This window comes from Haliotis rufescens, unplaced genomic scaffold (genome assembly GCF_023055435.1).
Source record: "Haliotis rufescens isolate VD_foot unplaced genomic scaffold, xgHalRufe1.0.p SCAF_16, whole genome shotgun sequence".
NCBI classification, from domain to species: Eukaryota; Metazoa; Mollusca; class Gastropoda; order Lepetellida; family Haliotidae; genus Haliotis; species Haliotis rufescens.
Genome location: NW_025963846.1, coordinates 15,728,983 through 15,754,439, shown reverse-complemented (window position 1 = coordinate 15,754,439; position 25,457 = coordinate 15,728,983). Strand labels below are relative to the sequence as shown.

Below are 25,457 nucleotides of genomic sequence, written 5' to 3'. Positions count from 1 at the left end.
TTATTTCTGTTTTAATGCCATATACAAAGTGGCATTTAAGAATATGTGTACAAGTGTTACCTTTTCGTTCTTACATGTGCTGCAAACGTTGCTTTCGTCGCTTTGGAAATATTGTGTGAACGATACCAGATAGATTGTTTTTAACTAAAATGGGGGCAAAATGGTATAATGTTACAATAGATTACTTTCTTTCGTGTACTTTCACATTTTGCTTCGTATTTTTAACTTAAACTATACAGTGTTTGGAACTGAAAATTATGTATTTTGTCCCCTTTGTACTATTTTATTGTTTGATTTGGGCAATTATCCATCCGTTTTAATTGCTTATGTTCCCGTGTTTTCACGCTGTGAAGCATTATGGTACAGAACACTTTTTTCCCGAGTAAACCTAAACTCCACACGACCAGATGCAGCATTTTATACGACCAGGCCACCCGTGACCCCAACAGACTGATTAAGTATTTTACGGTATTTTATTTAGGTTGCCCATAGTCTGGTGTAAGTAAGGGTGTAAAAGCCACTGCGCTGTAAACTATTAAGGAAGTTGCAGATTAACAAAATATTATTTTAACAAAGAAAACGTGAACATGAAAATTCTTCTTTGTTTTGCTGCATTGATTCCATTATTTGTGAATCCATGGCAAAAGTAAGGTAAACAAACCCGACGTCCAGTTTTTAACCTTGATGTTTATGTTGTGTACTAGTACGAGGCAACCTTCTTCAAACTTAAATACATTTAGAACTTGCGTGAAAGAACTGCTTCTTGTATATTAACACCCCCAAACCTAATGCCATATATAGTATATCCTTTATAATTGCTGTATCAATACCAACATTCACACCTCAAACCTTCATGTCTGCAGTTCCAAATAGTGATTTTATGAATGCTGTTAAACGCCGCATTCCGCTATAATCCATCTGTATAACGGCGACCTGTACGTGATTGTGTCTAGACCAGGTAAACCAGTGCTTGAAAACATTTAAATTTATCAACGATCAACATTGTCGATGTCACAGAGCCTGACCACCCGACACAATCAAATATTTTCTTTCTGTCGGAAATGGAGTGCTGGGTGACCCGTCTTAACCAAAGGATCTTCACGGAGGCAGGTTTATAGGAACTCTTTTAAGATGATAACGTACCGATGTTGCAGAATATTATTTCAAGCTGTTTCATATAGCTAAAAATGTGACATATATATTACCGAAATGTTTCGGGTGCTTACAGGATGTTGTACCAAACAAAATTATGCATTAAATTTTAAGCTGTCTCAATTTCTATCCCCAGTGTGGTCAATAATGAATGTTTTTATTTCGATTTTGCAAATTTGAGCGCACACCCAACATCGTACAACTATAAAGGGTGACACTGTTTGTAATATATCCCCTGCTTAATATCCAACAAGCAAATACGATAACGAAATAACAGATTACTTCCTTGCTGGGCGTAAATGCATTTGCTTAATTCATACAGGATCTGCACTTCGCTACCCCGCAGGATTTCCATTTTTAAGCTCTTATTTGTTTATGAAACTTTAAATAGTAAGGCACTTTATCGAAAACAATAAATTGTCCCGATATTTTTTGAAAAACAAATAAACTTCAGGCTGATGAATAAAAAGTGAAATTGGATTGTCTGGTCTCGATTTATTTACAGACCGTCGTTATATAACTGGAATATTGCTTGGTGCGGCGTAAAACAACAAACAATCAAATATGAATCACTGTCAAAGGACTTCCTATACACAGCAATTCGAGTTGCGTAGTGGACACAGACATCTCCTAGCAGACATCCTCAATATGGCAGGAAAGCCCAAAGAGACGGGCCGTTTTTTTTGTGAAATCCAGGAGCGCAGGTATGGGCCACGGTTCGCTATAATTGTAGGTGCAAATCTGGGATGGACTCGGACCTAGGATCAGTGGATACGATTGAAGACACAGCTCTTCATTGACATGTCTTAGACCCCTGGGCCAGCCACGCCATTCTCTGATACTGATGTTTAATGCTAACAAACAAAGACGTCTATTATAAGATTTATAACCGAAACAAAATATACATGAAGAATGTATTTTTGTACAACTATCTGTTTTCATACAATAATTATTGCTGTTATATTTACAGCTTGAGCAAGCCATTTCGGCACAATGTGAACCTTCTCAATATTGTCATTGTTTCATTTAACATTAAAACATAGGTCCTTGGTGTCTTCTGTTGGACAGTGGGTCGATTGGGTATCTTGCTCGTTAACGCGCCCACTCGTCACGCCGAAGACCAGGGTTCGAATCCTCACATTGGCACAGCGTGTGAAGCCCATTTCGGGTGTCCCCCGTCGTGATATTGCTAGAATATTGCTAAACGCGGCTTAAAACCATACTCACTCACTCACTTACTCACTCTTTTGTGCACATAAAGTTTAAGTTTGTAGATTCCCAAGTGGAGAGCATGGAGCAATACAATGCCAATACTGGCCCCGATCAGAACACCAGCAGTCATCCCTGGTTTGTTCCAATTCAACACTACGCGGTAAATAACATGGGTGTGATCGGACGCCCAGAAGAAAACACTGAACATGACATAGATGAATCCAAAGATGAAAGGATAAACGACGTGGCACATACGCACAGGGCGTCCACTGATAACGACATCCACGATGATGAAGACGGTGTTGAGAGCGTGGACGTTGATATTGAAGTACCTCCCGCAGGTAACATCCTTCGGACACATGGCTGTGTAGTAAACAGCAGTCACAACAATCACAAACACAAAAACAATATTTGTAGATATCCACGATATTGAAATCGTCACGCGTTTCACAATGCGCCACCTCGTGTCAGTGCTGGTGTTGCTCTCAGAAGAGTTGCTGGTGTCTTCGTGGAGAATGTCGTTGGTGTCCGGTGAACCGTCCTGCTTCGAGAACACGTCACTCCCTCGCCTGTTCTTTATAGCAGTACTTGGACGAGATCTCTGATAGTATGCAGATACGTGGTGAGTACAGACAATGATTGCGGACAGCAGAAAGTGGAGGAATACTGTACAGTAGGACCACGTGGTGAGGAACACGCCAACATCGTACTTGAGATCAGCTGACTTGCACCACAGTATGAATCCATTCAGGGTATAGATCGTCATTATTCCATAGAGCATTGCAAGGGCTATCGGTGAGCACCATCTCCACTGAAACAAAGTCAGAAGTGAATGGTCACTATTGCAAATGCCGAAACATCCTTTTGGAAATGGAGCGGTGCACTTAACATACATCATAGCAGGTTAATTCGCGAACACATTGTGTTTGGTGGTCATGTAATTCCAAACGTACTTTATGGATAACAACTTCTGGCTTATTGTAAATGTACACTCTGACAGTGTTGTCAAGCTTGCTAACGGTGTTGCATGTTTCCTTATTGACTCACCAACTACTAGAATGCCATCAAACAGGCGTGTAATTCGTGGTCAAAACATATATATACGTTCACATGGTTAGTATGCTTCAAAACGTTTGGTTGTGTGTATGTTTATATGTTGAAATTGAAAGATGACGGAACGGATATACCTTTGAGAACAGTATTTTCTTTAAGTTGATATACTGTTCGTACCTCGACGGTTCGGGGTTGTTTGGGTGTGAGGTGGTACGTGACACCAACATACTGTACCCATAGGGGCACGGATATGGGAGTAATAATTTTCAGTAATTATCACTGATCATTATCAACTTTATTAACTGGAACGATTTCTGTTGTGCGGGGTCGGGCAACAAACAAACACTTACGTGATATTGCTGGAATATTGCTAAAAGCGGCGTTAAACAATACTCACTCACTCACCCCCTTTTTTTAATTGAAATTGTGTGGCGGTGGCTAACGGTAGGGCAGGGCGTGATTACCCTTTTTGCGAACACCTGGTGTCATCAGGGATCCATTCATATATTTTTCACCGTTATTTTGTCCATTTCGTTGGATAATCGGGACTGGTTGATCTAAGGTAGTGACGTTTTACATTTAGGCCATACTGATTGGGTTAATTCATGTCAATTTTACCTTAGCAATGTAACGTCATATCAATGTCGTATCAATACTTGAAGATGACGTCCGTGGTTCATTACGTTACGTATTGTTAAAAAAATAGATATTATTGAGCTGATGGCCCCACGTGGGATAAGGTATCCCACAGTGTTCTACACTTTCTCTGAAAAAAGGCTGTATGTTCATGTAAACTATAGAACAACCTACTCGCAACACGATAATATGTCGCTTGTGGAATATTATTGAAAGTACGTGAACAAGATTTAGACCTAAATCCGTAACTTCTCGTAGCTCGTATGTATTCGCTGACTCACTCAATGTCTTATTTGTTTAAAAGGTGTCTCCATGTTGAAAGCAAGTAAACATTTATCTCCAATTAGTCTGCGAGGCCCCGTCCTTACTCAACCACAAACGTGTCTGTGAACAGGTTCATGTTTGTCTTAACGCCAACGTTTAGAATCACATAATGTAGTTTACAGTTTTGAATGTTCTTGTGTTTAATTGGGATGATGTTCTGGTGTTTAATTGGGATAATATTTACATCTTTTTACGTCTGGTACTGTAACACTAGGTGTAAACGAATTACACCATTAACAATCTTATGATGAAATTGTTTAACAGAAATAACACGACTACCAAACGTAAATGATTTCGCAGATCATTTGCATGCATCTAGCATGTTGTATGTTAAATTATCTCCCCCTTGTCCACCAACCTGGAATAGGCATATGTGGGTTTTTAATCTATCAAACCTGGTGACTGATTATAGTTGATACAGAATAAAAAAAAGAAGTTTAATGATGATGTTCAGCAATTGGGGGTATGGTGGTAAGTGGTATGGTGTCGCCAGAATGTTTATTGTAATAGTTATTTTATTCATTTTAAGCAGAAATAAACAAGGTCCCTGGATTTGACCCGAACTGAATCCAGTGTGACCTGTGACCTGTACAAGTGAAAAGTCATATTCATGATGAAAGTACTATTTCAAATAAATAGGGTCTACATTTGATATTCACAATTCCTCTAAATTTGATGGTAGTGTTTAGTAGAGCTGTTTTACCATTTGTTTGGAAACGTACATGTATATGCAATATACACGTGGGTAGGTTAAGCAAACACGCCTTACCTGCGATTTAGTGAAGGGTTCGATGTTCTCAGGTAGAGGAGATAGTTGCCTCAAAAACACACGCAGTTTACTCCGTACATCAGGCATTTTGTCAGGACGGTAGTCACAGCAGGGACACCTGTTAGATGACATGACACGGAACTTAGAACGCTAAGGTATTTGAACAGGAAGGGGTCTCCCCCGCATACAAGCGCACAGAAAGCCTCCACTGTCTGAGTGTGAATACACAGGTGACGCGCAACTCAAGTTTCAATGACGCCAGATTTTACTGTTGACTGTTGTGAAAGAAAGGATTTGGGTTATAGGATACCTCTCTCCATCAAGGTTTAGCATAAATTAATTAAATACTTGGATTAATGTGTGAGAATTATGTCTATTACGAATAGCAGTCACAACAGAGACAGGAGAGGGATTCGGATTCTCAATGTTGAGAGAAAGTATTCACGAATCCCTTAGCGTGATCCGGACCCCTGTTTCATAGAAGGCTGTCAGACGCTTCGAACAGTTTCGTCAGTTTGTACAAGTCTGTGATAGATTAACAGCAGGCAGATTCTTCATACATGGTTTGTTTGTACAAGACAGTGACAAGCTAGCAGCAGGCAGTTCAGTGCAAACACGACTGACTCGACACATGAATGGTGATGGCACGTACATGTTCAATGTTCAATGTACAATGCAATACGTATATCTCGAATTTAGGGATATTGTGATGTAACCAGAATGTCGAGATCAAGAGTCGGTGATTCGGGTTTTAGGCCACTTTCAACAGTATATGTGTGACATCAATGTTGTCAGTGGGGGAAGAAATCCCCAAACGAGAGACATAGCTGTTTACCTGTTGGAAATCACGAGCGCAGGTATGGTTTACAAACCGAGGATCATAATGTGGGATTCGGACGGATCAGGGCACTTAATATATGTAAGTGTATAAAGACTTTGTTTGTTGTGTAACGCCGAACCCTGAGCTATATGTACGACCGCCTCTGTGGTTCAGTGGATGCTCGGTGGTTCGATCCCCGGCTGCGTCATACCCAAAGACGTTAAACTGATACTTGCTTCCCTATCTGGCGCTCGGCATTAGGGGATAAACAAGTATTGATCAACTCGGAGTCAGAATACTGTGTCTGAGTGGGGTATTCATATTGTTTATCACGTATGTGAACAGTGAGTGAATGGCGTGTCTGCTTAAAGTGATATAAAAGTCCAGTTTTCGATGTTTACTACAATTAGTGAAAGCCACGAGCACAGGTATGGTGCTGACAAACCCAGAAACGTAATAGGGAAATTGACAAACAGAATCATCCTCAAACCAAGACTTAATTCCTCCCCATACGCATACAAAACTTATCAAGAGCACGTGAAAATATATACTCAAAATTGGGAAATGCTCGTGTACAAATTGGTCATCATCAAGTTTTCGTTGGTATATCCAGACAGAATAGCTAGTCCGCCATGCTTGTCACAAGGGTCGACGGGTGTGGATCGGTTACAGGGTGTCGCCAAGGTGTGTCCCTACGGTGTTATCGTTTCCCATGCTTACAACCACCTGGGTGCCTGGCCAAGACTCTCATTCAAGCTATGTCACGACGGACTGTAAATAACTGAACCCTGACCAAACAAGGGTTTGACTATTACAGACAAATGTTAGTTAACTGGTCAAATTAAAACATTCCAATTAATTGTTAGCAACAAGAACATTAATCAGTGATTAATGAGTTAGAATACAGACGCATGTTGGTTTACGACGCAGTCGGCCCCCTGTGCGTGATTGCGTTTATGGTCTGGCAAATCAGTGTTGAACTAGCAACGATCCACATCCGGGGATAGCCAGGTCATGCATCGTAGCTACCCACCCCTCAATATGCGACAAATATAGGGTGCTCGCTACAGAAATTCTCAAGGGATTTCACGTTTTAGGAAACCCATGCCAGTAAACAGTGAAAATATCACATCTATATTACTCAAAAGAAGTTAAGAACACCCGATCATTATAAGAAATATCGTGTGTTCTTTAACTTCTTTCTGGTAGTATATGTACCCAAAATGTGCATACGCATTCACGTTGACTCAGGAAGCTAATCAGTTGGGGAGCAACTTTTAATCATACGAACTGAGCTACATTGTTTGTCAGCTTCTCACTTCAACTGTTCATAAATCAACCTGGAAATAAAGCTCAAGAGATTGGCCCCTTTCCTGGTGTTCCCATCTCTGACAGTTACGAGCTTAGCGTTGATCGTGATATCTCCAAAATAGAACAGTGTTGAGAGTTGAGAAGATGCATGGGACAAATCCTTTACTTTCAGCTGACATTATGCCCTCGACGTCATGGGAGGATTGAATAAGTAACCTGCGAAGATAGGGGAGCAGTTGGGAGGCTGATACTTTATCATCATTCACACACTTCTACATGTGTTGTCACGCTTGAATCACTTTGTTTCCAAGCCTGTCATCATATCACAGTTCCCATTGCCAGTTGGAGCACACATATCCATATCTCTGAATACGTAAGTCCGGAAGGTGACATTTTACATTTTACATTTTACGCTGCACCTCATACTCATACTGCTGCAACACATACTGCGATGATGCAACATGGGATACAACTTGTTATACTATATAACACTGTCAACGGACGTGACTGTTATCGTAGACGTCCGATACCTAAATGGCACCCTTTTTGTCCAACTCCAATGATCTAGTTCTTTGATGCACTTCAATACTTTCCTTGGAGTTATTATCCTTTGAGCATGTGAGGATAAATGATGATGGGTTCGAATCCCCTTGTAGATCCTTGGTGTGTCAGCGCCATAACTTTGCTTCATCACATCGGGCCTTTCACCCACATCAAGCTGACGCGCCGTGATATAACAGATTTACTGTTCATAAGTTTCGTTAAACCAAACCAAAAGTTCCATAAACTTGCATGTTTTTACGCCGCTTTTAGCAATATTCCAGCTATATCATGGCGGGGGACACCAGAAATGGGCTTCACACATTTTACCAAAGTAAGGAATCGAACTCGGAGTCTTCGGCGTCAAAAAGCTGGAATATTGCTGAGTGTAGCGTTAACAAACAAAATAATAAAAACACCCTGAGTTGAAAAAGACAAACAATATTCCACTTGTAGTAGACAAACTTCCACATTGTGTCACGGATACTTTCAGTCAAAGCTTAATTCACAAACACACATAGTATATATATGTTTATGTGGGTTTTTTCCCTCATGCATATCATTTGTAACTTTTTCGTAGAATGGAAGCACTACCTGATATTTTCACAAGTATAAAACATTATATATATTAAATATATTTCACATTTTAGGAATATACGAGCAACGTTTTATACTGGTTATACTGGTAAACATTTACAGTCGTACCTGCAAAATCAGATACGTATAAATAATAGCGTCAAGAACCACTTTCATATCCATAAGTCATCTCTGCTAAAACGAAAGTCCATTGAACGATTCCGACCATAAAAGAATGTGTTTATGAATCACTATCAAATAGTGACAATGCCAAGTGTTCCCGAAAAAGTCAATTCGGACATCATTAAAGACGGCCCTCTTCATCCCCTAGATGTCATTTATGGGATTTAGCCGGTCAGTTGTCTTTATCGTATATTTTGCTATAAATAAAAAGCGTAAGTTGATAAAGACCGAAGTATCCAACTTGCAGTATGAATGCAAGCACGACCACGCCTAACATTATGCCAACAGTAGACCCTGGAGTAGACCAGTCCAGTACATATTTGTAGATGACAGCCCTGTCAGTTGCCCAGTAGATGAGGCTGAAGATGATATACACCGCAGCGTATATCCACGTGTGAAAAACATGTAAGATACGCACAGGTCGCGCGCTGACAACGTTGTCAATGATGATGAAGACGGAGTTGAGGCCGTGGACGTTCAGGTTTGACAGTGTGATGCCAGACGAAGGCTTGTATAACGCACCAAAGTAGATTGACGTCACAATGATGGCAGTATCTGATGTAATGTTTGCCAGGATCCAGGATATTTTGGAATACCAGGGCGTCAATTTCGAATCTTGAGTCTCACTTGCGTCTGGAGGTTTGGATTCGGATTTTGTCAAGCCTCTATTTGTCTCAATGTCAGCTTCGACGGTACTTTTTACATGACTTTCCATGCCGTTGTTGCGTTTGTCTACTGCGGTTACACTGGCCTGTTTAGACGGGGCGCTTTTGGCCACTGGGTATGTTTTTGTAGACTTCTCATGTATGTAACATACAACAGCGACGACGAAAGCAATGAAGAAATGGAATGTGAGAACCAGATATGACCAGTTGGTCAAGTACGCCATTACATTAAACACTGGTTCTGTTGATGGTTCGCTGCTGCCGGCCTCCACTCTCGCCAGCGCATAGATGAGGGCAAACAGAGTATATCCCGCCATCACAAGACGGTAGATCAGATATACTGGACGGGGCCATCTCCACTGCAAGGAAACGGTTTTACACATGAAGACTTTCACCAGTGTGTTTCACAACAGTATCAATTGTTACATGCAAGGATACACATACTGGGATTATTTGAGTTATAAAAAATGATAATACAGAAAACAAATTTATTTTTTCCTGTGATAATATATCCTTCATTGCTCTTTCAAATTGTTTAATCCAATACATCATATGAGAAGATTGGAAATGTTTGGGGGTTTTTATATTCTAATCGGGTATACTATCAATTATTATTAAATGAAAGTTTCAGAAAAGTATATGTTTTCAATCCCAGTCAGCAATACCCATCTTAATCACACCCGGCCGAGAAGCAGATCAGTGGCCCATGCACATGTATGCCAGGAAGTACCACAAAGTCTGCAAGGTTACGAGAAGTTCTTCCAAGTCGTTCACTAATAAAAAAAACCCCGCCAAAGTGACCCCCTTTCTTGAAGGCAACTGTGGATACCTACTCTGTGTCATGCTCCCCACGGGGGGCAAGGTGCGTGATGGAATAAACACGAATGTTCAAAATGTTTACAATGTGAATATATAGTGATTAGGCCAGCAGTATGAGACACGGAATTAGTTTACGAAAGATTTACTAGATAAACAGATTATTGATTAAATTTTCAAGGATTTTTCATTTCATAAGTTTCCTTTTTAGTTTTACTGACGCCAATAATCCCAGTGATCGCTTGATACAATACCTGTTGCATGGTTGGAATAGTGCTCAGGTCGGATTTAAACCCAATGATATTCACATGATACAATTGCTAACCCCCTTCATCAGGAACTACTCAAACACTATTCTAACTCTAATGATAAAATAGATGAAAAATTATGGATAGCAACTTCGAATTATATTTTAATAGCGACGTTTCGGTTTAGTGAGTGAGTTATGTTTAACGCCGCTTTTAACAGTATTCCAGTTATATCACGGCGTGTCAGCTTAATGTGGGAGGAAAGCCAAAAGTGATGCAGTGATGAGTCTTTCATCATCTTGGAGTAGGTGGTGGGGTCTTCGAGGCTGTTGTTGTCTAGATCGTACAAGTCTACGGTGTTCATGATGACTGTGGCCTCGCCCTTGTCAGTAGGAGATGATGTTAAACCCTCTCATGTATGATAATTGTTGTTACTTTTATTACCTACAATGTATAACTCTTGCTTGCTTGACAACTAATTTTCGCACTAATTATAATAACCACAATTTACCAGTCGAGACTGGCCGCTGGAATAATGTACCAAGAGAACAACGTGTATGTTCACTCTGTAACGCCCCAGCAATAACAGTTGAATTCCATTATATATTTTGATGTCAAGCTTTAGATAACAAAAGACTTTCACTTATTCCTAGAAAATATTTAAATTGGTCAAATGTGTTTTCATTAAAAAAGCCTATTTTCAACAACCAAACGAGTTAAAACGTCTATCAAGATATGTATTATTTGTATTTACCACTTTGAATGCTAAATCTGAACGCACACAGCCTCCTTGATGTACATATTATATTCATCTCTGTACTTTATGTATGCTCTTGTACCATGGTGGTCTTTGGAGAAATAAAGAATCTGAATCTGACAATGGTATAAGCATCGATACCTAAACGTCGCTATTACAGTATAATGAAGAAGTTGTTATCCATAAACGTTTGTCTACCTTGAAGGAGACATTGATTTATTGTTGAATAGGTACTTTTGTCGTGATGTCTGTCACTACAACAAACATTAGCCCCGCTTATTTATGCAGCGACAACCTCAAGAGTTACGTATCTTATGTATACTTTGTCTGGAGTGATACAAATAGTCCACACATTTCTCGGTTCATTTAGCAAGATCAAAATGCAAAATACTTTATTTGGCTGCATTTACATGTACCAGCCTAACACAACACCCAGACGGGTGAGGTTGCTGGTTATTTATGGTATCTCTGGGTTTAGCCTTCGAAGCTGACGAATATTCATGATGTACTGTTTGAGGTATTGCCCATAAGACTGTGATGAAAGAAATCATTAATCAACTCTACACCTACAGTATGGTTACTGACGAAAACATTGATTAAAACCACAGCATCTCTGTACTTTGAACATGATTTATTCATCTGTTGATTGTTTGGGGCGATTGGTTTAATTTTAGTTTCTTAATCGTTTTTTCTCCTTATATACCCATAATGGAATATTTGAAAATATGTTATTTTAACAATTACGTATTTAAGATTTAAAATATGCGCTATTGATCAGGGTGTTTTCTTAACAATACTTCTCATACCACAAATATTTACCAGATTCTTATGCATCCGTATCATACTTTATTTGATCAAAATTCAAATTTATAAACACATCTCATTTGAAATAGATATGTAGCGTATCTTACCTGTGATGTCCCAAAGTATTCAGGGTGATGGAAATTCAACCCGAAATTACACAGGCGAAACTCATTCCGGATGACAGTGCACATCTTGGATCATCGAGCAATCAGTGCTAATGTTTTCTTAAACCCAAACTCTTTGTATTGATCACACAGTGGAATAATCGATAATGAACTCTGACACGACACGAACAAGTCTCCCCACAGGTCACGTGCACAAAAGCGACCAATACATGGAACATCTTGAGGACGACGACAAGCATTATACCTCAGGGGTTAATGGTATGTAAAGTGTTCTGTTTTTAGCACCCGGTTTACTCGATAAGGGTGCTTCTGTTTACTGTGTTCCACACCCGTGCCACATTGCACCGATCTCGCCCATACTTGAAATAGTAAATAGATGTGATTGCCGACGTCAGACGTTTAAAGGAAATTATTCCATTGAATAGAACGGGAATAGGTAATTTCTAATACTCTGTATGTACATACATATTCTGTAAATACGTGAAAATATACAGTATTATGTTTAGTCTGACAATACGAACCTATGATGGTGGGTGTCATTAAACTGATACACGAGTACATCCTGCTTTCCTTCGGGCTTTCCTTCGGGCTTTCCTTCGGGCTTTCCTGCACAACGATACCCTGACAGTGGAAACGAGGTGAGGGTTTAACGTCGCGTCCAAGATTATTGCATTTATATAGTGTGTGGCTGCTTGTACCAGTCCGGACTGATGCCGATTTATAGTGCTAGCTCACTGAGATACCATGCTGCAGTTTTAACATGAATACCCCACTCAGACACAGTATACTGACTCCGAGCCGACCAGTCCTTGTTTTAGCCCCTTAATGCCGAGCGTCAGACAGGGTGACAACAAGTACCATCTTTTAACTTTTGGTATGACGCGGCCGGGTATCGAACCCGGACCTTCCGCTCTCCGGGCGGACGCTCTGCCTCTAGACCACGGAGGCGGTTGGCAGTGGAAATGATGTTTAATTTAAAGGGTCATTCAACCCAACTCACTCCACGCGTATTGAGAGTATATTTTGATGTACTGTTTAGTTGTGATCACATGGCAGCAGCATTTGACATGGTTGTTTTTGTCCAGTTCTTACATTACGACTGTTTGCTACCGTTGTTTTATGAAATAGCCTTTGCATGTTATTGTACTATTATATATATTAGAAGGAATGTTGGTAAGAAAACCAAGAATGTTTTGAAATATCAGTCTACAAAGAGAAGAACGTCTAAATATTGTACATGTTCTATCAACATGTATTTTCATAATACATGATAAACGTGTCCGTCCGAAACCTCATGATCCGACGATAATACCTTGTTACTGTGAATGAGTAATATTGCTGCACTTGAAACTGCAATATTCCAGCAATATCACAACGGTTCACTATTATCAAGTAACGCCTAACTTACGCACGACACCATGAACTGTGGGGAAAGAGGTGGACCAGTGGGGATGGGTTGATTGTAGTAGTGTAGAGACTGTGGGGAAAGGGCTGGACCAGGGAGGGTGGGTTGATTGTAGTAGTGTAAAGACTGTGGGGGAAGGGGTGGACCAGTGAGTGTGGGTTGATTGTAGTAGTGTAAAGACTGTGGGGGAAGGGGCGGACCAGTGAGGGTGGGTTGATTGTAGCAGTGCAGAGACTGTGGAGGAAGGGGTGGACCAGTGAGGGTGGGTTGATTGTAGTGGTGTAAAGACTGTAAGGGAGGGGTGGACCAGTGAGGGAGGGTTGATTGTAGTGGTGTAGTGACTGTGGAGGAAGGGGTGGACCAGTGAGGGAGGGTTGATTGTAGTGGTGTATTGACTGTGGGGGAAGGGGTGGACCAGTGAGGATGGGTTGATTGTAGTGGTGTAGAGACTGTGGGGGAAGGGGTGGACCAGTGAGGGTGGGTTGATTGTAGTAGTGTAGTGACTGTGGATGAAGGGGTGGACCATTGAGGGAGGGTTAATTGTAGTGGTGTAAAGACTGTGGGGGAAGGGGTGGACCAGTAGAGGGAGGGTTGATTGTAGTAGTGTAGTGACTGTAGAGGAAGGGGTGGACCAGTGAGGGAGGGTTAATTGTAGTGGTGTAGAGACTTTGGGGGAAGGGGTGGACCAGTGAGGAAGGGTTGATTGTAGTAGTGTAGTGACTGTAGAGGAAGGGGTGGACCAGTGAGGGAGGGTTGATTGTAGTGGTGTAGTGACTGTGGAGGAAGGGGTGGACCAGTAAGGGGGGGTTGATTGTAGTGGTGTAGTGACTGTGGAGGAAGGGGTGAACCAGTGAGGGAGGGTTAATTGTAGTGGTGTAAAGACTGGGGGAAGGGGTGGACCAGTAGAGGGAAGGGTTGATTGTAGTTGTGTAGTGACTGTAGAGGAAGGGGTGGACCATTGAGGGAGGGTTGATTGTAGTGGTGTAGTGACTGTGGAGGAAGGGGTGGACCAGTGAGGGAGGGTTGATTGTAGTGGTGTAGTGACTGTGGAGGAAGGGGTGGACCAGTGAGGGAGGGTTGATTGTAGTGGTGTAGTGACTGTGGAGGAAGGGGTGAACCAGTGAGGGAGGGTTAATTGTAGTGGTGTAAAGACTGTGGGGGAAGGGGTGGACCAGTAGAGGGAAGGGTTGATTGTAGTTGTGTAGTGACTGTAGAGGAAGGGGTGGACCATTGAGGGAGGGTTGATTGTAGTGGTGTAGTGACCGTGGAGGAAGGGGTGGACCAGTGAGGGAGGGTTGATTGTAGTGGTGTAGTGACTGTGGAGGAAGGGGTGGACCAGTAAGGGAGGGTTGATTGTAGTGGTGTAGTGACTGTGGATGAAGGGGTGGACCAGTGAGGGAGGGTTAATTGTAGTGGTGTAAAGACTGTGGGGGAAGGGGTGGACCAGTAGAGGGAGGGTTGATTGTAGTAGTGTAGTGACTGTGGAGGAAGGGGTGGACCAGTGAGGGAGGGTTGATTGTAGTGGTGTAGAGACTGTGGAGGAAGGGGTGGACCAGTGAGGGAGGGTTGATTGTAGTGGTGTAGAGACTGTGGAGGAAGGGGTGGACCAGTTAGCGTGGGTTGATTGTAGTGGTGTAGAGACTGTGTGGGAAGGGGTGGACCAGTGAGGGTGGGTTGATTGTAGTGGTGTAAAGACTGTGGAGGAAGGGGTGGACCAGTGAGGGAGGGTTAATTGTAGTGGTGTAGTGACTGTGGAGGAAGGGGTGGACCAGTGAGGGAGGGTTGATTGTAGTGGTGTAGTGACTGTGGAGGAAGGGGTGAACCAGTGAGGGTTGGTTGATTGTAGTTGTGTAGAGACTGTGGAGGAAGGGGTGGACCAGTGACGGAGGGTTGATTGTAGTGGTGTAGTGACTGTGGAGGAAGGGGTGGACCAGTGAGGGAGGGTTGATTGTAATTGTGTAGTGACTGTGGAGGAAGGGTTGAACCAGTGAGGAAGGGTTGATTATAGTGGTGTAAAGGACTGTGGGGGAAGGGGTGGACCAGTAGAGGGAAGGGTTGATTGTAGTTGTGTAGTGACTGTAGGGGAAGGGGTGGACCATTGAGGGAGGGTTGATTGTAGTGGTGTAGTGACCGTGGAGGAAGGGGTGGATCAGTGAGGGAGGGTTGATTGTAGTGGTGTAGTGACTGTGGAGGAAGTGGTGGACCAGTAAGGGAGGGTTGATTGTAGTGGTGTAGTGACTGTGGATGAAGGGGTGGACCAGTGAGGGAGGGTTAATTGTAGTGGTGTAAAGACTGTGGGGGAAGGGGTGGACCAGTAGAGGGAGGGTTGATTGTAATAGTGTAGTAACTGTGGAGGAAGGGGTGGACCAGTGAGGGAGGGTTGATTGTAGTGGTGTAGAGACTGTGGAGGAAGGGGTGGACCAGTGAGGGAGGGTTGATTGTAGTGGTGTAGAGACTGTGGAGGAAGGGGTGGACCAGTTAGCGTGGGTTGATTGTAGTGGTGTAGAGACTGTGTGGGAAGGGGTGGACCAGTGAGGGTGGGTTGATTGTAGTGGTGTAAAGACTGTGGAGGAAGGGGTGGACCAGTGAGGGAGGGTTAATTGTAGTGGTGTAGTGACTGTGGAGGAAGGGGTGGACCAGTGAGGGAGGGTTGATTGTAGTGGTGTAGAGACTGTGGAGGAAGGGGTGGACCAGTGAGGGAGGGTTGATTGTAGTGGTGTAGAGACTGTGGAGGAAGGGGTGGACCAGTTAGCGTGGGTTGATTGTAGTGGTGTAGAGACTGTGTGGGAAGGGGTGGACCAGTGAGGGTGGGTTGATTGTAGTGGTGTAAAGACTGTGGAGGAAGGGGTGGACCAGTGAGGGAGGGTTAATTGTAGTGGTGTAGTGACTGTGGAGGAAGGGGTGGACCAGTGAGGGAGGGTTGATTGTAGTGGTGTAGTGACTGTGGAGGAAGGGGTGAACCAGTGAGGGTTGGTTGATTGTAGTTGTGTAGAGACTGTGGAGGAAGGGGTGGACCAGTGACGGAGGGTTGATTGTAGTGGTGTAGTGACTGTGGAGGAAGGGGTGGACCAGTGAGGGAGGGTTGATTGTAATTGTGTAGTGACTGTGGAGGAAGGGTTGAACCAGTGAGGAAGGGTTGATTATAGTGGTGTAAAGGACTGTGGGGGAAGGGGTGGACCAGTGAGGGAGGGTTGATTGTAGTGATGTAGTGACTGTGGAGGAAGGGATGGACCAGTGAGGGATGGTTAATTGTAGTGGTGTAGTGACTGTTGAGGAAGGGGTTGACCAGTGAGGGTGGGTTGATTGTAGTTGTGTAGATACTGTGGAGGAAGGGATGGACCAGTGACGGAGGGTTGATTGTAGTAGTGTAGTGACTGTGGAGGAAGGGGTGGACCAGTGAGGGTGGACCAGTGAGGGAGGGTTGATTGTAGTGGTGTAGGGACTGTGGAGGAAGGGCTGGACCAGTGAGGGAGGGTTGATTGTAGTGGTGTAGAGACTGTGGGGGAAGGGGTGGACCAGTGAGGGTGGGTTGATTGTAGTGCTGTAGTGACTGTGGAGGAAGGGGTGGACCAGTGAGGGAGGGTTGATTGTAGTGGTGTAGAGACTGTGGAGGAGGGGGTGGACCAGTAAGGGAGGGTTGATTGTAGTGGTGTAGTGACTGTGGGGGTAAGGGTGGACCCGTGAGGGTGGGTTGATTGTAGTGGTGTAGAGACTGTCGGGGAAGGGGTGGACCAGTGAGGTAGGGTTGATTGTAGTGGTGTAGTGACTGTGGAGGAAGGGGTGGACCAGTGAGGGAGGGTTGATTGTAGTGGTGTAGAGACTGTGGAGGAAGGGGTGGACCAGTGAGAGAGGGTTGATTGTAGTGGTGTAGAGACTGTTGGGGAAGGGGTTTGACCAGTGAGGAAGGGTTGATTGTAGTGGTGTAGAGACTGTGGGGGAAGGGACGGACCAGTGAGGGTCGGTTGATTGTAGTAGTGTAGAGACTGTGGAGGAAGGGGTGGACCAGTGAGGGAGGGTTGATCGTAGTAGTGTAAAGACTGTGGGGGAAGGGGTGGACCAGTGAGGGAGGGTTGATTGTAGTAGTGCCGGGACTGTGACTGAGTTCATGTGTTAGGGGAAGGGGTGGATCAGTGAGTGTAGGTAGATTGTAGTAGGTGTTGACTAGAGAGCGTGGGTTGATTGTAGTGGTGTAGAGACCGTGGGGGTTGGGGTGGGTGAGTGAGGGCGGGTTGATTATGGTATTGTCGAGACTATGGCAGAGGTTCAGGGCGATATGTGTACCAATACATTCTATTTCAGGCTGAATCGTCAATGACCAAGGATCAGTACTAAATACCTAAATACCTAAACCGCGATATAACATTTTCGTTCATCCGATGTGAGTAACATAATAAAAACAGAGAACAGAGATAATGAAGTTATCAAACTTCGAAGGCAGCTTAACCGACCTTTAACAATGTTAAGATGTTACTTTCTCACACTGACTCGATCTGATAGTCTGAAAACAGTTACTACAACAGTCACTTGTTGCCTGTTTGTACATTCGTTCACAGCTACAGTGTACGGAATTTGGTTTAGTGTTATACCCGAGAATTTAACTTTAACAGAATACCAAATATTACAGTAATATTGTTAATGTTGTCGAGTGTAGTATACATTATTAATTTTGAGTATCTTGTGCGCACATTGTACTTCATCTCCGCATATGTACATGTCGAAAAAGAATAAGAAATACAATACGAAATTATACTCAAAGGCAAAAGTTATTATGACGTGGAGTTTGTCTGCTTACAAACCTTTATACGCATTTTGGATTTAAACTAGGGATAGTGTCTGTGACAGTGTCGAAGAAAGTTAAGGTAACCAACCAAATGTCGCTGGTATTTAATGTTGTTTTGCAAGACATAACGAGCATTCGGGAGAAATTGCTTCAAATATTCTCAATAAACGGCCCGATATCTCATTCCATATCTTTTAAACTCTATGCAATCTTCGAAAGCGTAGAGTTCAGAAAAAACAAAGCAATTTTGTTCCCCCACGACACGACATAGGAATGCTTGAATCCAGTTCCTGGCGGCAATTCAACGTCCACATCAACATCATGAGGCCTCGTTATCAACAGAACCAAAACATCAGTGGCCGTCCCCTAGAGTGCCTCCCATCAGTGACAACCCCTCTCCAAGACATATGGATTCGAACCCCGAATCTTCGACACAGACTCCGAACAGCATCTCCCACAGCCTGTGCCATCCCTGACAACAGAGGCGTATCTGACAGTTTACACCTCAGCGGCATCCGTGGGAGGAATGGCAATAAGTTCGTTCATCTTATTTTCGAGCAAATAATTGATATACATTTAGATACAGATTTCATTCCTTTCAAATTGAATGTACAGAATAAGCGTTGGAAAGAGAGTGTACTTTGCCAACATAAGTACTTATGTACTACTACATAAATACACACTGAGATATGTACAAATTTTTTCTGTCTTCTTTGAATACCTCACAGCGAAAATGATAATGGAATTGGTCGGCAATAACTGGTGATTTACATAATGTACAAGTACTACATGGACTCTAGGGATCCCGCGCCAACGGCCTGGTTCAACGGGTAGATTATGAGTAGTTATGTATTTTAAAATGGTGCACAATAATATTTGCTTTGAGAAGGAAGTTGTTTAACAAATATAGCGATTGCCAATCCATGACTGCAAAACATCAATGTCGATCAACGCCTCTACTGGTGCAAACTGCAGACAGTGGAGAAGGGTCCTCTTTACTGATGAGTCACGTTTCCGTCTTTACAGACCCGATGTATACAGGTGACGAGGTGAACGTTACGTCACGCCGTCTGTTCTTAAAGGCGGTCGTTTTTTTAGGTTGTGGCGTTATGGTCTGAGGTGGAATATCGGCTTCAAGAAGGACGCAAATAATTTTGATTCTTTGGAATTAGAAATACCAGGGTGATATTTTGCACACTGCCGTGTTACCCTTTTTGCAAATGAACCAGAGTGAAGTTGTGCTTCAGTCTCTGAACTAGAGCAATGTTAATGTGTTACCCTGGCCTGCAAGATCACCTGATGTCACCAATTGAACATGTCTGGGATGAAATCGAACGACGCTTGTACGTGTGCCAAAACTTTGCCTTTGAGTACATATTGTTTAATTGCAACTTCGTTTGAACTATTTAATGTGTTTGCGTCATTGTATCTACCTGTACCTTGCACATATTATAGATCCAGATAATATAATCTAACGTTAGCCATATCACAAACGCATTGCCTGACTAATGGCCTACACACTTGATTATACACATATACAAAAATTAAAGACCAATTCATTCATGTTAGTAATACTTTGTCATGACATAGCAGACAGGTTAACAAGAGTACTATGACACAAACGTCTTTTGAGTAGTATATAATGAAAAATGTAACCTGCGTATGTATGCCTGTGTGGACATGAAAATACTGAACGTGTTCGTGTAAGATTAAATGTTTGTCTTGTTTTACGCGATACATGACCTAACAGCAACAATGGCAATGCCACGTGCTTTGACAAATTGTGTAAATGTGGTGCTACGGTCATAGTAGAGTGTATTTTTGTTGTTGGACGCTGTACTCGGAAATGTGCAAGCTTTGTGATGGCAGTCTGTAAATAATCTAGTCTGGGCCAGACAATCAAGTGCTTGACGTCATGAGCATCGATCTACAATGACATCCGTCAACCATGTCAGCGAGCTTGAATTGACTACCCTATCCTGTAAAACACGTCTTACCACAAGCATGGGTTGTTGGAAGACCAATTCTAACCCGCATCGTCACAGTATAGAACAGTACTGTACGGAACAGTACAGTAAGTACATGTAAGTAAGTACAGTATAGTACAGTACTAAGAAATCCATAGTGTATTATTGTGTCCGTTGATTCAGCTTTAATAATCGAAGTTGACTGACAACATAACTGATGTGCTGGAGGGTGTCACGAAGGTGGCGAATGTCTCAGACATGCATGACTTTATTCTTCTTCTGACATTCAGCTGACACGTCGTGGTATAACTGAAGTAGTGTTCAAGACAAAACCATTCAAGTTGTTCCCAATATCAAACATAAAGCCGTGTATAGTTCTTTATGTGTTTGTATCCAATCATTTATGACAGGTCATTTTTTTACGTTTTCGCAAATTACGAATACTTACATATTACTTACATATATTATATTTAGTTCAATGGAACAGTATTTTTGCAAAATATGAAATAACAAGTACGGGTGCTATCACCTTTTTGTTTGAGTGTCTTCTGTCAAAAGGTGAATTGCGTTTTTAAGAACAGAAATCTTCGAGTTGATCAAGTATAACATTTTCGCTTCATCAACAGTATATTATACAACGAACTCGGCAGAAAGACGACCAGCAATAATTTCTGTCAAGGTGAAGAAATAAACTAAGATAAATTTGTTTTCTTTACGTTAGACAGGTGAACACATAATCGATTGTTTTGGGGCAGAAATTGGAAAATTACGTCCACACAATCTGGTTAATACCAATAGCAGGTGTATATATACTTTGTTCCGACGTGAAATCAAGTAAAACGAATTTGACTAGACTGTATTTCAAGTGATCACATGTTCCTGCATTTCCCGTTGCACCTCTAGCAAGTTAAGTATGACTGTGTACGTTTGATAACTTGCAGCCTCCATTGTCATACACAATCCGTTGCACAGTGAATTGTTTAATATTTCTCCAGCAAGTCTAGTTGAACGTTTTTCTGTGTTTGATAACTTGCAGCCTCCATGTTCATATACAATCCGTTGCACAGTGAATTGTTTAACATTACTCCAGAAAGTCTAGTTGAACGTTTTTCTGTGTTTGATAACTTGCAGCCTCCATGTTCATATACAATCCGTTGCACAGTGAATTGTTTAACATTCCCCCAGCAAGTCTAGTGGAACGTTTTTCTGTGTTTGATAACTTGCAGCCTCCATGTTCATGCACTATCCGTTGCACAGCGTATTGTTTAACATTATTCTATTATGTATGTTTGATAACTTGCCGTTAACATGATCATGTGTTGCCGTCTGAATATTGTATTGCGCGTTGTGATATCACACAATTCAGTTATTATCAAGAAAGCTCCCAATTCCCCAATTCCCCAACTCACAACTGTATAAGCATGTGATTTGTACAGTCATATTATAAAGATAAATACTTTAAACATATTAACAAAACATATTCATGAAAACAGTCACTACAAATCTAAGCAACCAGAGCAGAGTCCATGCAAAACACTTTCGATTTCCTTGACCACGAGGACGTTCAGTGCGTCATGTTAACACAAACTGTAACAACACTGAAATGTTGTGTACTGAAAAAACCCAGAAACTGTACAGATTTTACTAATAAATATGACTGTATATATCAACCATGTCTGTTGAAGTACAAGGAACATATCCGGACTCACATGACTATATTTACGGTACAGGCGCGGCAGATAACCAGGCTAACCCATATTCGAAACAGGCGGTTGTAATTCAAGGAATTCAATGCACTGGCTGATCAGTGTTGCGCTCGGTTATCTAATCTCAAGCTTGCGTCACGACACAGGTGAAGCAATACGATTCAAAATGAAACGTATAACACGAACACTTACGTAATACGGACACTAATGCATGCCTGCACGTAGGCCACCCAGTACAAATAAGTCACTAATAGACCTAGCGTACACCATGTAACTTCAGGTTTGACAGTGCATAGTATCACTGCACTACCCGTATCGAGGTCAGTTGACAAGACATTCAGCCTATGAAGTATATCTAGGTTATGCTTACCCTTTATACTGCCGTGGGCGTATTCTGTCTCAGGGCTGGCAAGGTTTCGAACCTTTACACGACGACGATGGCGATGGCGAGATATGAGGCTTGAAATATCTTACCCGGATACAAACTGTGACCTGGTTCTCCTCAGTTTACTGTTGTATACAAAGAGGTGTCTGCCATACGTAAGCAGTGGGTAGATTAACGTGGAGAGCTCGTGTCAACGGTTGTTCCTTTTGTGAGATCACATTCACGATACGTCTATACCTTGTCTTTGTTCATGATAGTTAGACCATGGTCTGTGTTCTTTCTTGTTCATTTAAAGACAGAATCCAGTTTATTTGTTAGTTGCATGTCAGTGTATTGTGCTTACAACAGACTAAACTAAACTAAAGAGTGAGTGAGTATGGTTTTACGCCGCTTTTATATATTCCAGCAATATCACGGCGGGGGACACCAGAAATGGGCTTCACACATTGTACCCATGTCGGGAATCGAACCCGGGTCTTCAGCGTGACGAGCGAACGCTTTAACCACTAGGCTACCCGACCGCCCCTGCCGGGCAAAAGAACGTATACACACATGTCTGATGTCGACTAAAAATGAAACAAACAAAAAACTGGTTATTTGATGGGGATGTATTTGATACAGGTATTATTAGTTGTGTTTAGAACCTAAAGTATCAGTGTTTCGGCGACATTCATCGTTTTACTTTGCTTTAGAATACATAGAAGAAATGTTATATTCCAAAGTAGAACACTTAATGGATGTAAGTACAGCTAAACATATTCGAGAAACATGGAGAAGATATCTGGACGACTGTTTTATTATTTGGTTCTCAACAGTGAAAGTGTGACACAATTTCCGGAAGATTCTGGATTCGATCCATCCTCTGATTTCATTCATTATGGAATGTGACCACAATGAGACGTGAAAACATTTAAGCAAGGAGACAAATTGAAAATGGATATTTACTACAAGCCGACGGACACGCATCAGTACCTACAATTCAATTTATGTCATCCGCGGCACACTAAAATTAATATTCCATATTCGATGGCAAGAAGAGTGTGTACTATTGTTTCGGATGTGGACACAAGAAACCGAAGATTAGAAGAATTAAAGACATATCTCCAACTACAAGGATATCCATGTAGAGTGATTATAGACGCTGTAAATAAAGCAATGAAAATGCCACGAGAAACATTAATGAAAACAAAAGAAACAGATACAGACAGGGACATTCTTCCATCTGTGTGTACCTACAATCATAGTTACTGTAACATTATGCCCCTTATAAAAAGCCAATCTTTCTCTTTTACAGCAAAAAGTAAAACTATGAAAACATGTTTATCTAAGTGTAAACTATACGCAGCACTAGACAGCCTAAAAATCTCAAACAAATTCTTTGTCCATCCAAACACAAGACCGTCTTGAACTGTCGCAGATGTTAATACTTATACACATGATGAAATCACTTGTTTATACATATATAGATATAAACAGATATATGAAGAACGATTCAACATTAACATGTTCAATTTTTTAAAACATCATTGATAGTGCATTGTTCTAGTATGAACGTCATTACATCGGGTACATCGGCGTCCTTCGGCATACAAAAGACGTCACCCGCTATCATTTTATTGTAATTTCGAAATCTTTAATAACAATAGGCCAAGTATTCCGTTAACATTGAATCAATTACTCTCACTGTGACACAATAAAGTATACCACACATACATATCATTTGTGGTTGTTCGTCCTTACATGTCATCATTCTTGTTACCATTTGTAATGATTTGGGACAAAGGAGCATGTAAAAACATGAATGTGAGATAATAAATTTAAATTAGATTATGTTTATATTCTGAGTAAAAGGTCTGATGTCACTGAGATTGAAATATATTAAATTCAGCGACCAATAACATCGTGATAACTGAGTAAAAATGCAAAGATCATTCAATGCGCACCGGCCTCAAAATTATATACTGATCGTCTTGTCTAAACCTTTGAGTGAGTGAGTTGGGTTTAACGCCGCTTTTGACAGTATTCTAGTTACATCACGGCGTGTCAGCTTAATGTGATAGGAAAGCCCCAATTGATGCAGGTCTCAAATGTTTACCACTTCGGTGAAACCCACAAGCACGGGTATGGTGCTGACAAACCTAGAAACAAAATCGGGGCGAACCGGGATTCGAACCCACAATCATACTAGGTTTCTGGCGTGCCCAAGGGACGGAACTCTGCACAACGAATCGCGGCGCCTTAGACGACTTGGCCACCCGTGCCCCCCTAAATCTTTGAGGAATCTATACTGGGACTAGTGTTTCGTGAACGTGATTATCACATGATGCAACGCATAGTAGTAGTCACGTGTAAATATTTAAAATGTGCATTATCAAACTTCGTACATGTACGTTCACGTATATGGATGGGATATCACCGTTACTACGTTCGATTTTAACTCACTAATATCAAAGCTTATAACTAGGTGAATAACTTGGATTTAACGTCGCTTCGCGCAGTAGTTTAGTTATTTCATCACGTCAGTGCCTGCACAACATACAGATACCGCTCTTTAAGTGGGCCGTGGGGCGGGATCTGACAGTGTCCGGGTTACTTATTGTAGTGCAGTAGTGGAAGTAGTAGTAGTAGTAGTAGTAGTAGTAGTAGTAGTAGTAGTAGTAGGAACAGTAATTGCAATAGTTGTAGTATTAGTGGCACCGTCAGTAGCAGTAGTAGTAGAAGCGGTGGCAGTAGTAGTAGTAGTAGTAGCGGTGACAGTAGCAGCAGTAGTAGTAGAAGTAGTAGTAGCGGTGACAGTAGCAGCAGCAGTAGTAGAAGTAGTAGTAGCGGTGGCAGTAGCAGCAGCAGTAGTAGTAGTAGTAGTAGCGGTGGCAGTAGCAGCAGCAGTAGTAGTAGTAGTAGTAGCGGTGGCAGTAGCAGCAGCAGTAGTAGTAGTAGTAGTAGCGGTGGCAGTAGCAGCAGCAGTAGTAGTAGTAGTAGTAGCGGTGACAGTAGCAGCAGCAGTAGTAGAAGTAGTAGTAGCGGTGGCAGTAGCAGCAGCAGTAGTAGTAGTAGTAGTAGCGGTGGCAGGAGCAGTAGTTGTAGTAGTAGCGGTGGCAGTAGCAGAAGTAGTAGTAGTAGTAGTGGTAGCAGTAGTAGTAGTGGCAGCAGTGGTAGTAGCAGCAGCAGCACCACCACCACCACCAGCAGTATTAGTAGCGGAAGCACCGGCAGTAGCAGTAGT

The 25,457-nt window shown here is 42.1% G+C and overlaps 3 protein-coding genes across 4 annotated transcripts; all 3 read right to left on the bottom strand.

The window, feature by feature from the left end:
• Window positions 1-1,712: 1,712 nt before the first annotated feature.
• On the bottom strand, window positions 1,713-22,461 carry LOC124120823 (protein rolling stone-like). 2 transcript variants are annotated; one of them, XM_046483690.2, is made up of 3 exons: window positions 22,220-22,461; window positions 5,147-5,264; window positions 1,717-3,175 (listed from the first exon to the last, which is right to left on the bottom strand). In XM_046483690.2, exons 2-3 carry the CDS (start codon window positions 5,231-5,233, stop codon window positions 2,384-2,386), a joined length of 879 nt encoding a protein of 292 aa, XP_046339646.2. In that variant the 5' UTR covers window positions 5,234-5,264; window positions 22,220-22,461; the 3' UTR covers window positions 1,717-2,383. The 2 variants fall into 2 exon arrangements, with proteins under 2 accessions (XP_046339655.2, XP_046339646.2); XM_046483699.2 differs by lacking the exon at window positions 5,147-5,264 and having other exon boundaries at window positions 1,713-3,175.
• On the bottom strand, window positions 8,336-12,726 carry LOC124120817 (protein rolling stone-like). The gene is made up of 2 exons (XM_046483676.2): window positions 11,974-12,726; window positions 8,336-9,600 (listed from the first exon to the last, which is right to left on the bottom strand). The coding sequence occupies exons 1-2, from the start codon at window positions 12,055-12,057 to the stop codon at window positions 8,749-8,751; spliced, it is 936 nt and encodes a 311-aa protein (XP_046339632.2). The 5' UTR covers window positions 12,058-12,726; the 3' UTR covers window positions 8,336-8,748.
• Window positions 13,933-18,204, bottom strand: LOC124122552 (mucin-2-like). The gene is made up of 4 exons (XM_048396750.1): window positions 18,193-18,204; window positions 16,285-17,696; window positions 15,058-15,688; window positions 13,933-14,766 (listed from the first exon to the last, which is right to left on the bottom strand). The coding sequence occupies exons 1-4, from the start codon at window positions 18,202-18,204 to the stop codon at window positions 13,933-13,935; spliced, it is 2,889 nt and encodes a 962-aa protein (XP_048252707.1).
• Window positions 22,462-25,457: the final 2,996 nt, after the last annotated feature.

Excerpts from the sequence above, each read along its gene's own strand:
- LOC124120823 (XM_046483690.2), bottom strand. The coding sequence starts at position 5,233 with ATGCCTGATGTACGGAGTAAACTGCGTGTGTTTTTGAGGCAACTATCT. Across the intron at positions 3,176-5,146 it reads AACCCTTCACTAAATCGCAG|TGGAGATGGTGCTCACCGAT; the intron begins GTAAGGCGTGTT and ends ACTTTGTTTCAG.
- LOC124120817 (XM_046483676.2), bottom strand. The coding sequence starts at position 12,057 with ATGTGCACTGTCATCCGGAATGAGTTTCGCCTGTGTAATTTCGGGTTG. Across the intron at positions 9,601-11,973 it reads AATACTTTGGGACATCACAG|TGGAGATGGCCCCGTCCAGT; the intron begins GTAAGATACGCT and ends GTTTCCTTGCAG.
- LOC124122552 (XM_048396750.1), bottom strand. Across the intron at positions 15,689-16,284 it reads GGTCCACCCCTTCCTCCACA|TCTTTACACCACTACAATTA; the intron begins GTCACTACACCA and ends CTTCCCCCACAG. Across the intron at positions 14,767-15,057 it reads CAATCAACCCACCCTCACTG|TCACTACACCACTACAATCA; the intron begins GTCCACCCCTTC and ends CTTCATCCACAG.